The following is an 11826-nucleotide window of genomic DNA, read 5'->3' on the forward strand; positions in this document are numbered from 1 at the left end:
GAGTCGCATATAGAACTTGAATTTTGTTTCACGCATTAACATCTCCAGTTATCTCTGCATTTACATTATGAAAATTTTATGCTGGATTTTATTAGTATAGTGTTAAAACATATTGCTTACTATAACTTATCATTCATAATAAGGTTCATTTGAATAAGGACCGCTATCAGCAAAGAGCTGCTCGAGGCCTGCTCTTATGAAGATACATAATTGATCAACAATGTTATTGGTGCAAAACCACTTTAAGCTCCCACATGGGGTACAATTAAGGATCCCATTTATGGAGAACCCCCACTTTCGAACAAGAGTTATTGTTGATTACATGATTGTAGATGAATTTTAAATTAACAGATTCAGGGACACTTAGTAAATGAGAAAGTCTATCATCGATGAATGTCATCAAATCTACTTATTTCATATCAGACGAACAAGTGACGTAATAAATAAAAAATGAATAAAAGAAAAAGAACTAGAATCATATGTCAGACAAAACACATCAGAATTCAGAATTCAATGTAGAATATGTCGGTGGCATGGAGCATAGAGCAAGTGATTTTCAGTGACATACGTAGAATTTTTTGTAAGCGGTGTCACACTTCAAAATAAGAATAAATAAATAAAATAATTATTAATGCAATGTCATATTAAAAATAAAAATGTAAATAAAACACAATTCACGTATATTACTGCAACTCTTCTCAATGAGTTTTCAATTTTTGAAATGTATTCAAAATAACCTTATTATAAATAACATTAAACACTTTTTTCTTATATAGAATGATCACTAACCAACTCATTATTCATTTGATTCCGCAAATCATTCTTAATCAATTTTACAGGCGGAAAAGAAGATGAAAGGAAACAAAAAATAGCACAACGGCTAGGAAACAACAACATCCTTCCCTAAACATACAAATAATTTATTGTTGCACTAACTAGTTTACAAATGTGTCTGGACTAATTGATTCAATGTTTTGTTAACATCCAGCCACTTTTTACGAATCGGCGTAACATCGCTTGGTCTAAGGTAAATTCGCCCCACAACTGATGCATAGGAACAAATTAAGGAATAATGTACATATATTATGGTACATAATTCCTCGCCTAAAATTATGAATAAGAAAGCATGATAGATACGTCTCCCATGTTCATCTAGAGATGAAGTATTATGGCTTAATGCATATGCAGTCCCTTAAACTTTATTCTTTTAAAAAAAAAAAAAAATTTTGGCATCTCAACTAAGTGTTATTCCAATTAAATCACCGAACTTGGCCTCAAGTGTATCTATCAAACACAATCCAACTTAAATGACATATGTGGTGAGTTTCATTTTTTTAGCCTTGCGCGTGAATGTCAATCGCATCCTACGTGGGAAATTCAATCAATTAAAACACCTCACTCATTTTAATTATACACCTCAAATATTAGGTTTTGGTTTTGGTTTTTTAGTTTTCAGTTTTGGTTTCCAGTTTTTCAGTCTAGTTTTAGTTTCCAGTTTTTATTTTCCAGTTTTGGTTTCTTATTTTTCAGTTTCTAGTTTTTATTTTCAGTTTTAGTTTCCAATTTTGATTTCTTATTTTCCAGTTTTGTTATTTGATTGGTTTAAGTGGTGGTTCTTCACTTGTATAACACAGAGGCACAATTCTTCATATCTGATGTGTATAATAAAAATGGGTGGGGTGTTTTGATTAGTTGAATTTTTTACATAGGATGCGATTGACATTCATCGACAAGGCTAAAAAAATGAAGCTCACTATATATGTTATGTAAGTCTGATTGTGTTTGATAGACACACTTGAGGTCGACTTCAGGGCTCAATAGGAATAACACTTAATTGAGGTGTCAAAATGGAAAAAAGAGACAAGTTTAAGGGCCGCATATGCATTAAGCCAAACATTATTGACATGCATGCACCTTTCACTCAACACACTATCAGAGACACACACATACATACACAGTATGCAGAGGGAAATCTCTTCGAAATTGAACCGACTATCAAAATGGGTCACTAGAAAACGCATCAAAGAGCATTTATAATACATAAATTTGGGGGTGATGTAACCCTTTCATATAACCTAAACAACTATTTCATCATTTACTTTGTACTGCTTTGAATACTCTTCCAAGAACCACATTGACTTGAGCATAAGAACAAGTCCAAATAAATTGATGTATGGGTTAACATGTCATTGTATTTGACGACGTACGAGCAAGGTAAGTACTACTTACTCCTTTTTAATTTACGTAACAAAATTTGAACACACACGACTCTTTTTTTTTTTTTTTTTTTTTTTTTTATCATCCTTAATATGTCATACTAATATTTATGTACAATAAAAAAAATTCAAAGAACTTGTTATCTTAAATATTTTATAATAATTGTGTGAATTTTAAATCAAATTGTTTATGTGATACACTTTCTTTTTTAAATGTCTCAAAAATAATAATACATTTCTATATTTAAAAATAATAATTTAATTTAAAACTTTTTATTTTATTCTTAACGAAATAATTTACAACCATACATATATCTTTTCTAAACTCCGTACCTAATCAAACTATACCATATAAATTGAGACGGAGTATTTTTTTGTAAAATTGAGTAAAAAAATATTACCACGTAAACATGAAGGGAGGATTGGAAATTTGAGTAGTAGCATGAATTGTGATGGAATGGTTTGATATTTTTCTCACCGAGAATGTATATGGATAATAAAAGGAAAATAATTTATAGGGGTCTGACCAAGCCTCATTTGTTGGGACCCACACGTTTACAGACAAAACTCACCAACGAATGTTCCACTCTCCCAACATGCATTGGTCTGTCCCACACGTTTACAGCCCAAACCCCATTTGATCTCATCTCTCAACCTTCATCTTTAACACCTTCACTTCTACTATTTTCCTTCAAATCTCACAAATGGCTACTCCCTCATCCACCTTAACTCTCTTTTTCACCTTCACAATCCTCTTCTTCACTCTCATTAACGCTTCCTTTACTCCCCTAAATCACTACCTCATTAACTGTGGGTCCCATGAATCCACCACCGTTGACTTTGACCACCGCCACTTCACCGGTGACTCAACGACGTCGTTACTCACCTCAACAGGAACAGTTTCGCTTGCTGATGCAAACCCAAACCCTAAACTTTCACCAATCTACCACACGGCGCGTGTCTTCACGCGCCCCTCTAAGTACAGGTTTGTAATCAAGAACCAGGGTAATCACTTGGTGCGTCTGCATTTTAGGAGATTAAGTGGTGATTTTGATTTTGGGAATGCTAAATTTCATGTCTTGGCTAATGGGTTTGTGTTGTTTAATAGTTTGAGTGTGGATATGGGGTTGGGTTTTGAGGTAATTAAGGATTATGTTATTGGGGTTGATTCTGATGTTCTTGTTATAACGTTTGTGCCCAGCGAGAAAGAGAAATTTGCGTTTGTTAATGCTATTGAGGTTATTTCTGCTCCTAATGATTTGATTGCTGATGTTGCTCAGTATGTTAGTTTTGATAAGAATGAGCAAATTAATGGATTGTTGAAGAATGGATATGAAACTATGTATAGGATTAATGTTGGTGGTTGGAAAGTTACACCTTTTAATGATTCGTTGTGGAGAACTTGGGTTACTGATGATGAGTATCTTAAGTCTAATGATGGGTTGTCGAAGGTTCACTTTCCTGGCCGTATACACTATTTAAAGGGCGGGGCAAGTAGAGAGGTTGGTCCTGATAATGTTTATAAGTCTGCTCGAGTTATTAGGAGTTTGGGTAATTCAATCCCTGAGTTGAATATGACGTGGACATTTCCGGTGATTGGAGGGTATAAGTACTTGGTTAGGATGCACTTCTGTGATATAGCTAGTGTTGCACGTGGTATGCTAGTTTTCAATGTTTATGTGAACAACAATTTGGCCTACGAAAACTTGGACCTTACTGAAATGACAAATAGGATGCTGGCTTCCCCTTTCTATGCTGATTTTGTCGTTGATGGAGATAGTTATGGTGTTTTGACTTTGAGTGTTGGGCCTTCGAATATAAGTCGTACACGTGCTGTAGATGCCATTCTTAATGGGGTTGAGATCATGAAGATTAATAATTCTGTGGGTAGTTTTGATGGTGAGATCTGTGCGCATGCTGTCTTGAAGAGTTGGAAGAGGGGAAATGGTAACGTCGTATATCCTATGCTAGCTGCCTTCTTCTTGCTGATGATAGCGTTTGTGATTATGCATCGGAGAAGAACTGGGGTTACAGAGTCTGTGGCATGGTGGAGGTTACCCACGGAAATTCCTGAAGTTAATCTGAAATATGGCAACCAACTGTCATCTAATAAGCTGTGATGTTTCTGAAATAAGATTAAGATGATGGCTTAATTTACACTACTTTGAAACTGCTAGGGGTGCCTTTAGCACATAGTTTCAGTTGTCTTGTACTGTAAGTATTCATATTTATGTAATTAAAAGCAAATAGTAGCTGTTCTAACAGGATTGCTTTTTTGATTTCCACTATTTGTTATTTTCCGTGTGCTCCTATATATTATGTTTTTCAATTTAACATTCAGAAAATGAAGAATCTGAAGGTATTATCTCTGTAAACTTGTCGAGAAACTCATTCAATTTATTGGTATGCATGCTTTGCAAGTTTGAGTTGTGAAAAATTGGATCTTTTCAATATGTTACCTTCTCCTTTTTTTTTTTTTTGGATCTTCTCACTTTATTTATGAAACTTTGTATCATTGTTGCATGCTTATCTCAAACATTATTTACTTTTGCATAGAACTGGGTAGAGTTCTTGATTATTTGGTAAAGTTAAATATATTTCTTGATAAAAAGCATCACGAAGATGCAAAAGTACAGAGGCTTGAGTTAGTTCCTATGTAAAACCCGAATAACTAAATCCAAAAGGTACATCATTTAGAACTTTGTAATTGAGGCTGCAACAGCAAGAAGCAACAAGAGCGCGTCTTTCCAAACGATGCAGTCTTCAACAAGAGCTGCACTACGATGCCTCAGCTTTGGGAACATGAAGGAACTGAGTGCCCCGGCGAATAGTGAATAAAGAAAACCTAGAAGAAAAATCTAAGCTTAGGCCTTCACATCTGAAACTGAGAAATCGTACCAAAAGAAATATATTCATAAAACATCTAGCTTATGGATTTAGAACTGGGTTTAGTGCATAATGACTAAGATTATTTGATTGCCACTTCATCCAAGCATTCATTATTGAAGTTTGTGATGCATGCAACTCCAATTACCATCTAATCATATTGAGTCTCAGCAAATACCTTATAGATGTTAGCTCTAGCTCAGGAGGATGATAGTTGATTTTCTTTTGTTGATAAATCAGTAATTTAATTAATAGCTAAGATGACGAAGGATACAAGATCAATACCTTGAACCATCTAGACTAAGCCCCTTATCCTGCAATGATGTGGTTACTTAGCCGGTGAAAGTGTCAAGTGTTTGCTATTGAGCACCCGGCTATAAGTACTAATGAGCTTTGTTCATTAATAAGATCCTTGCAGTCCTTAAATTGTTGCTCATTTCTTGGGTGGTGGAGGCAACCCTTTCGATACACAAATTATTCTAGGATGTATATCCAGACTAGGAAAGAGTATATTTTTTTTAGTAGAAGAGTATTTGTATTCTTCTTATTCCAGCCTCCACAGTTTCTGTTCCTTCCACCCCTTGTTGCAAAATTCTCTCTTTCACCCCCTACATTTTTTCCTCCACCGCATCCTTGTGCCTGTTTACCCGTATTCCTGGCTTTGACTTGCTTTTATCCTGTGCTGTTTATGCGTTGCAATTTAAGGCTTTTGTCTGATAGCCCTTCCACCGACAAACGATCTATTAGCATGTAAAATTCAGGATTCTGATTTTCATGTCAAAACTATCTTCACCCATTTGGGATGTCTCTTAAGTTATTCTTCTTCTTTCTCTCTGCTGTGCTCGTCACTTCCTTTCCTATTAATGACTACATGTTGATGGTCACTCTGGAGCATAAAACATTCTGGCATGCTTCTCATTAAGTGCCATTACTCTGAAGCCGAAGTATTTGATGGGGATCGTGGTATTCACTATTACTTGTTTGTACTAGATGAACCTTTCAACGTAGTTGAGCTATTACCAGTTTGGTCTTTGATTAACCCTGGAAGCGAGCTAAAGGAGCTAAGCATATACTCCTTTTTGGCTTTAGCATCATGTCTGCTGTCTGAACTTGGTCCAGAATAGTTTTTAACTATTATGACTGTTGCTAGCTGCACAACGTCGAGGTATCATCGAATACCTATATGCTGATCCCTTCATCTTAAGTTCTTAACTTTAAGTGCGAGCTTTATGTTTGCTTTGATGTTTTAACTGTTACAATGCACTTCCTTACATACTATTTCTAAAAAAACATTTTTACAACACACTTCATGGATAGGGGAATGGAACTTATGGGATTGCAATTCAAAAACTGACAAGTGCGACTGACAAGTTGCATGAACAATTGTTGACCAAACGTACAAATCAACCAATACAATCAACTAAGCCTTAATTTCTAACTAGTTGGGGTCATGGTAGTCTCACTGTCTGAGTATTCTGCTCTCTAGAGATTGTTAAACATCTCCAAATAGATTGCTGTCCACCCTTTATTGGCGCAGAAAGACTATTTAAGGATTGAACCTTTTCATTCAAATGCTGGTAATAGTTTTGTCTTTTAAGGAAAATTAGCGGTTTTCTAAATCTCATACTCATTCTTATCCTTATCCTGACTTATCTGTGACAGCAATGATTAAATCTTAATTCCAACTAATTGGTATGGCCTAAATCGCTTTGAATCTCTTAGCCGTATCTGACCTCTTTTTATGTTTTTATTGAGTCGAGGGTCTCTCGGAAACAGCCATCCTACCTTGGTAGGAGTAAGGTCTGCGTACACTCTACCCTCCCCAGACCCCACGTTGTGGGATTTCACTGGGTTGTTGTTGTTGTTGTTGTTGGTATGGCCTAAATGGGTCATTTGCTTCCTTAGCCAACTGGATGTACAATCGTTAACAAAATATATCAGAACATGTAATAATTCGGTAAAAGTTTTGGGGTCTATGTCTAGTATTTCCCCCCAAATGAAACAATTGACAAAGTGAAGACATATACAACATATTGTACAGTTTGATATCATTGCTTCTTTATTTTTGACAATTTCTGTAGCTAGCTGTGTCGGATTTCAGAAGGCACTTTGGTGTAGATATAGACACTAATAGTGCTTTTGATGAACTTTTAAAGGCGATCATATGCAAAGTCAGATGATCATGCTCACCTTGGCTCATTCAATTAGGAAAAGGCGCTTCTGGAAATGTCTCTTGGTTATTTACGTAACCAAGAGACATAACCAAGAAATATCGGAAGCTGTTCGTGTCACCAGAATTTGATGTCTAGCTTAAGTGAAGAGAACATTACAGCATATTGAATACTAAGTTATCTTGAACTTCAGTATGGGCATAATTCTCCAAGCCTTGTCACGGACCAAGAAGTCCTCCCCCTTTTTTGCATCAAGGATTGGCGTACTCCCTATACTATCCTTCACTTTAATTTCTCTACCTTCTCCTTTCTTTCTGTATAGAAGAAGCACTGTACTTCGTGCGAGGCTTGATTTTCTCCAAAAACTCTCATGATTCTCTATTGTTTGCTCAAGTTCCGCATCATTAGCAAATTCGAGATGGTTGAGAAGTACTCGGGTGTGCTTTATTAAAGTCCCTCCCCCCCTCCCCTGACACACCCATACCCACACACACAAAAGGGGGGGGGGGTGGTGGTGGTGGTGGTGGTCTTTGTTTCTTAGAAGGTGGCTGCACTTCATTAATGGGAGTTTCATGATGGTATCTGGAAATTCTTGTTTGCTTTTTTTTTTTTTTTTTGCTTGGATGAGTTAAGAAACTTACTTTCACCTTGTTTGTGAGGGTTCGAATCCCCACGTTGTAATCCCTTTCCCCTACCCCCTATGTAATAAAAGACAATTTAAAAATAAAATAAAATAAAATAAAATTACACGGCAGTGGGGAGCTTTGTTTAGCTGTTATGCTTCTTCTCTTTGATGGAGCTTGGGATAGGATCTCTTTGAGAGATTTCTGATCTATTGGTGCAACAAAATTTCCTTGAAAGCCAATTATTAGTAGAAGTATTAATGTGGTGTAGCTACCAACCAGAACGCTTTTGCTTTCAGAGTTAGTTGACAGAATCGAAGTTTACTTGAATACAAATCACGGAGACCTTCAGGTTTAGGAACTCGTTGCGTTATGCAAAAAGATGGGGAGGACCGGGTAACTGTTGCTATGTTGCTGTAAGATCTGGAGTCAGGATGTTAACATTTCTGGTGCTTTATGCGCAAAGTACTGAGGGCCGGATATGACCATTTAAAACTACGGTCCAAGGTTGCAAGGCAGCTATGGCCTATGAGAGTAGTACTTTATGCTTTTTGAAGCCATGGACAGGGTGAGCTGTGTAGCTTTTCGATATAAGGAGAATCCGTTTGGTATAGTTCGAAGTACTTTTCTGGTTCTTTATTTATAGCAACACAAAAAACTTTTTGGGATAGCTGTTTAGGGAAGTAGATGAATCTTTTGAGCGCATTGATTGCCAGTACACTTCTTGTTTCATGGGGTTTCCCCATTTGTGTTCAGCAAAGTCTATGGACTTGCAAAAAGAAAGGGAACTTCTCTCAACAAACTGGGGGAAACTGTTGATAAGCTCAGCCAAGTTTTTTTTTTTTTTTTGAGAAGGTAACAGTTGCATTTATAGACTAAACCAGCACATAGGTTGTGCTGAAAACCATATTTACATCAGCCAAAAGAAAACAACTGATCCAACATTCTAACAAGATCCTAGAATATCTATAATGGACTCAGTATCTTCTGGATATATCTGCTTATACCAAAAACAAAAAAGTTTAATGCAGTTCAGTTTGATCTTTTGTGCTTCATTACTGATGTCCTCAAAACACCTTGAATTCCTCTCTTTCCAAATTGTCCGCCATATACAGGCTGGAACAACCCTCCATCTAGCTCTGTCTGCAGCTCCTAAACCTGCCTCCTCCCAGCTATATAGCACTTGAGTAATCTTGTTTGGCATTACCCAAGCCAAACCCCTAAGGTTAACAAAAATCCTCCAAAGCTGGTCTGTTATAAGCTCAGCCAAGTACTACATGAGATTTTTGTTTTTAAAGAATTTTTAAGATGGTTAATCTTTGACAAGTTTTCTGACTTCATAGCAGCAAATGGTTCTGTTTATTAAATCCCAGCAGAGACGAAAAACACTAGGTGATTTGTTCTCATCTATCCTAGCCGTGGTGGATAGAATTACCTGGTACCTGTTGCTGGTGGGAGGTGACAGGTATCCCGTGTAATTAGTCGAGAGGCACGCAAGCTGGCCCGGACACCACTGTTATTAAAAAAGTAGTCTGTTTATTAAACTCGCAGCTAGTTTTCTGTTTGCCTCTTCTATATTGCTTTACTGTTTCTGCTATGTGAAATTCCTTGATTCAATTCAATGTAATGAAGCACCATTTTGTTTGTTATAGCTTTGCTTTCTTAACTATATATGTTTGTCTGAATGACCCCTTCCACTAGAGCAGATTGGGGTGGTATCGGGTGGTGTAGTGGTCTATGAGAGGACTATTGCTGATCTTGATTGGGACTAATTGCAGATCTTTTAAAACTTCTAATAGATTGACACGATTCAGTGAACGTCTTGTCAACAAAAGCATATGCCAAACAAGGCGTCGTTTTTGTGGTTGTCAATTAATGGCCGAATTCTGTGTCACTCTATTCAGCTGTTGCAAAAGGAGGTTGGTGCATACGTATGAACTATTTAGTACAAGCAGCCTTTTTTTGGCCATTTGTTTGGTGTAGACTTAGTTCCATTAGTGCTGTTTATCTAATTCCAGAGCAGCTCCATTTTCTTCCTCTAGATTCAACATCACCCTACAAAGTGCTCAATAAGGTGGCTGTTTGTGAGCCCAAAACAGTGACATATCAAAACTTCATGAACTGAGGCAAATCATGGTTTGGCTTCCTAATGTATTCTCAACAGCTCTCTTTTCAAGTTGGAAATCTTGCAGTCATGCCGCCCTGATTTGTCCCACTATCTCTTTTTTTATTTTTATTTTTATTTTTTTTAATAATAAAAATACGGTAGTAATGGACCAGCTTGAACATATCTCCACTATTCTATTGGTACCTGCTACCTCTGACCAGTACAAATATCAACTTTTACGATTTGATCCTAACATCATCATAATAGATACTTTGCTGTTGATACTCTCATCGGCTTTGAATGGTACTATTCATTACAGTAGAAAAAGTTAAACATCTGATATCTATTACTTTTAGAGAAGGATAATTGATAATTTACGATCTAGCATCAACGGTGTGACCGAGTGGTCAATGAAGTGGATTGAAAACGATGAGCTTTCATGTTCGAAATCCCAGTGTAGACAAAATCACTAGATGATTTCTTCTCATCCGCTTTATCTGTGTTGGTGGGCGATAGCAGGTGTCTCGTGGAATTAGTCGAGATACGAACAAGCTGGTCCGGACACCATGATTATAAGCTAATTATTTTTATTTTTAGTATCTATTACTTTCAGTAGAAACTGACCAACTGGAGAAGTTCTTCTACAATCTCTAATTAGTAGTAAAAAAGCGAAGTATCTGATTGATTATCTATTAGTACATGATTAGCAATTTTTGTTGTTTATTATCTCTCATGGAAATGACTGAACCAATCAGTTGGAGTAGGTCCAAACTCAAATCTCTCTTTGTTGACGGTTTAATGCATCCCAGGTAGCAACAGATCCAAGATTCTTAATCTTACCCATGGATATTATTTTATTACACTACATATGATTTAAGACTTAAAGTACTAAGCTGATGCACAAAAAGAATACTTATTCAATTTAATATGAGGACATAGCATGTAAGCATGACAAATGAAAGTAAATCAAGTGATTAATTATCCGAAATCTAGATTATATCTCAAGTTGGATCATCAAGTCACTAGATTAATGAGCACGTGTAGACACACATCCACCACACTGACAACGCTTCTATGTCTCAAAGAAACACAAGACTTAAATTTACAATGCAAGTCAAAATCCTACTCATTTTTGATCTCTTATATTCTAGTCAACTTACATGTATTTCGATTGCTCTCGAGTCTAGATTTTCATTTCAACTTTCGCCAGGTAAGGAAAATGATTGTCGTTCTGGTTAATTTGCATGTATCTTGATTACTCTTGAGTCTAGATTTCCACTCTCGACTTCCACCATGTAAGGTATGCCTGTCAACCGGTTCCGTGTAACCGGTTTTAACCGGTAACCGGACCGGTTAAACCGGAACCGGAACCGGAACCGGTATAACCGGTTAACCGGTTCCGGTTAACCGGATATTAGTTAACCGGTCCGGTTCCAAATTTTTGTTAACCGGAACCGGTTAAACCGGTTTAACCGGAACCGGACCGGTTAAACCGGTTAAACCGGTTAAAAAAAAAAAAAAAAAAAAAAGAAAAGAGCCGTTGGACTTGGGCCTCGGTAATGGACCGTTGGCAACGGTCCATTTGCAAAAATGGCCGTTGCCAAACGGTCATTTTCTTAATTTTTGGCCCCCAAATTTTTTTTTTTAACACTTTAACCCCTCCCCCACCCCTATATAAACCCTTCTTCATTTTCATTTCAATTCACTCTTCTTCATCTTTCTCTCAAATCTCAATCTCTCAATTATAGTTACTTTGCAATAATTAGCCACAAAGTCTTATTATAGTTTGAACTTTCAATTATTAATTTTGCAATTATAATATT

The 11826-nt window shown here is 36.5% G+C and overlaps 1 protein-coding gene across 1 annotated transcript; it reads left to right on the forward strand.

The window, feature by feature from the left end:
* The first annotated feature begins 2829 nt into the window (after positions 1-2829).
* Positions 2830-4499, forward strand: LOC132645550 (probable receptor-like protein kinase At5g24010). Its single transcript, XM_060362573.1, has one exon. The coding sequence runs from the start codon at positions 2921-2923 to the stop codon at positions 4334-4336; it is 1416 nt and encodes a 471-aa protein (XP_060218556.1). The 5' UTR covers positions 2830-2920; the 3' UTR covers positions 4337-4499.
* The last annotated feature ends 7327 nt before the right edge of the window (positions 4500-11826 follow it).

The sequence above is a fragment of the Lycium barbarum genome, chromosome 6, assembly GCF_019175385.1.
Source record: "Lycium barbarum isolate Lr01 chromosome 6, ASM1917538v2, whole genome shotgun sequence".
Taxonomy (NCBI): Eukaryota; Viridiplantae; Streptophyta; class Magnoliopsida; order Solanales; family Solanaceae; genus Lycium; species Lycium barbarum.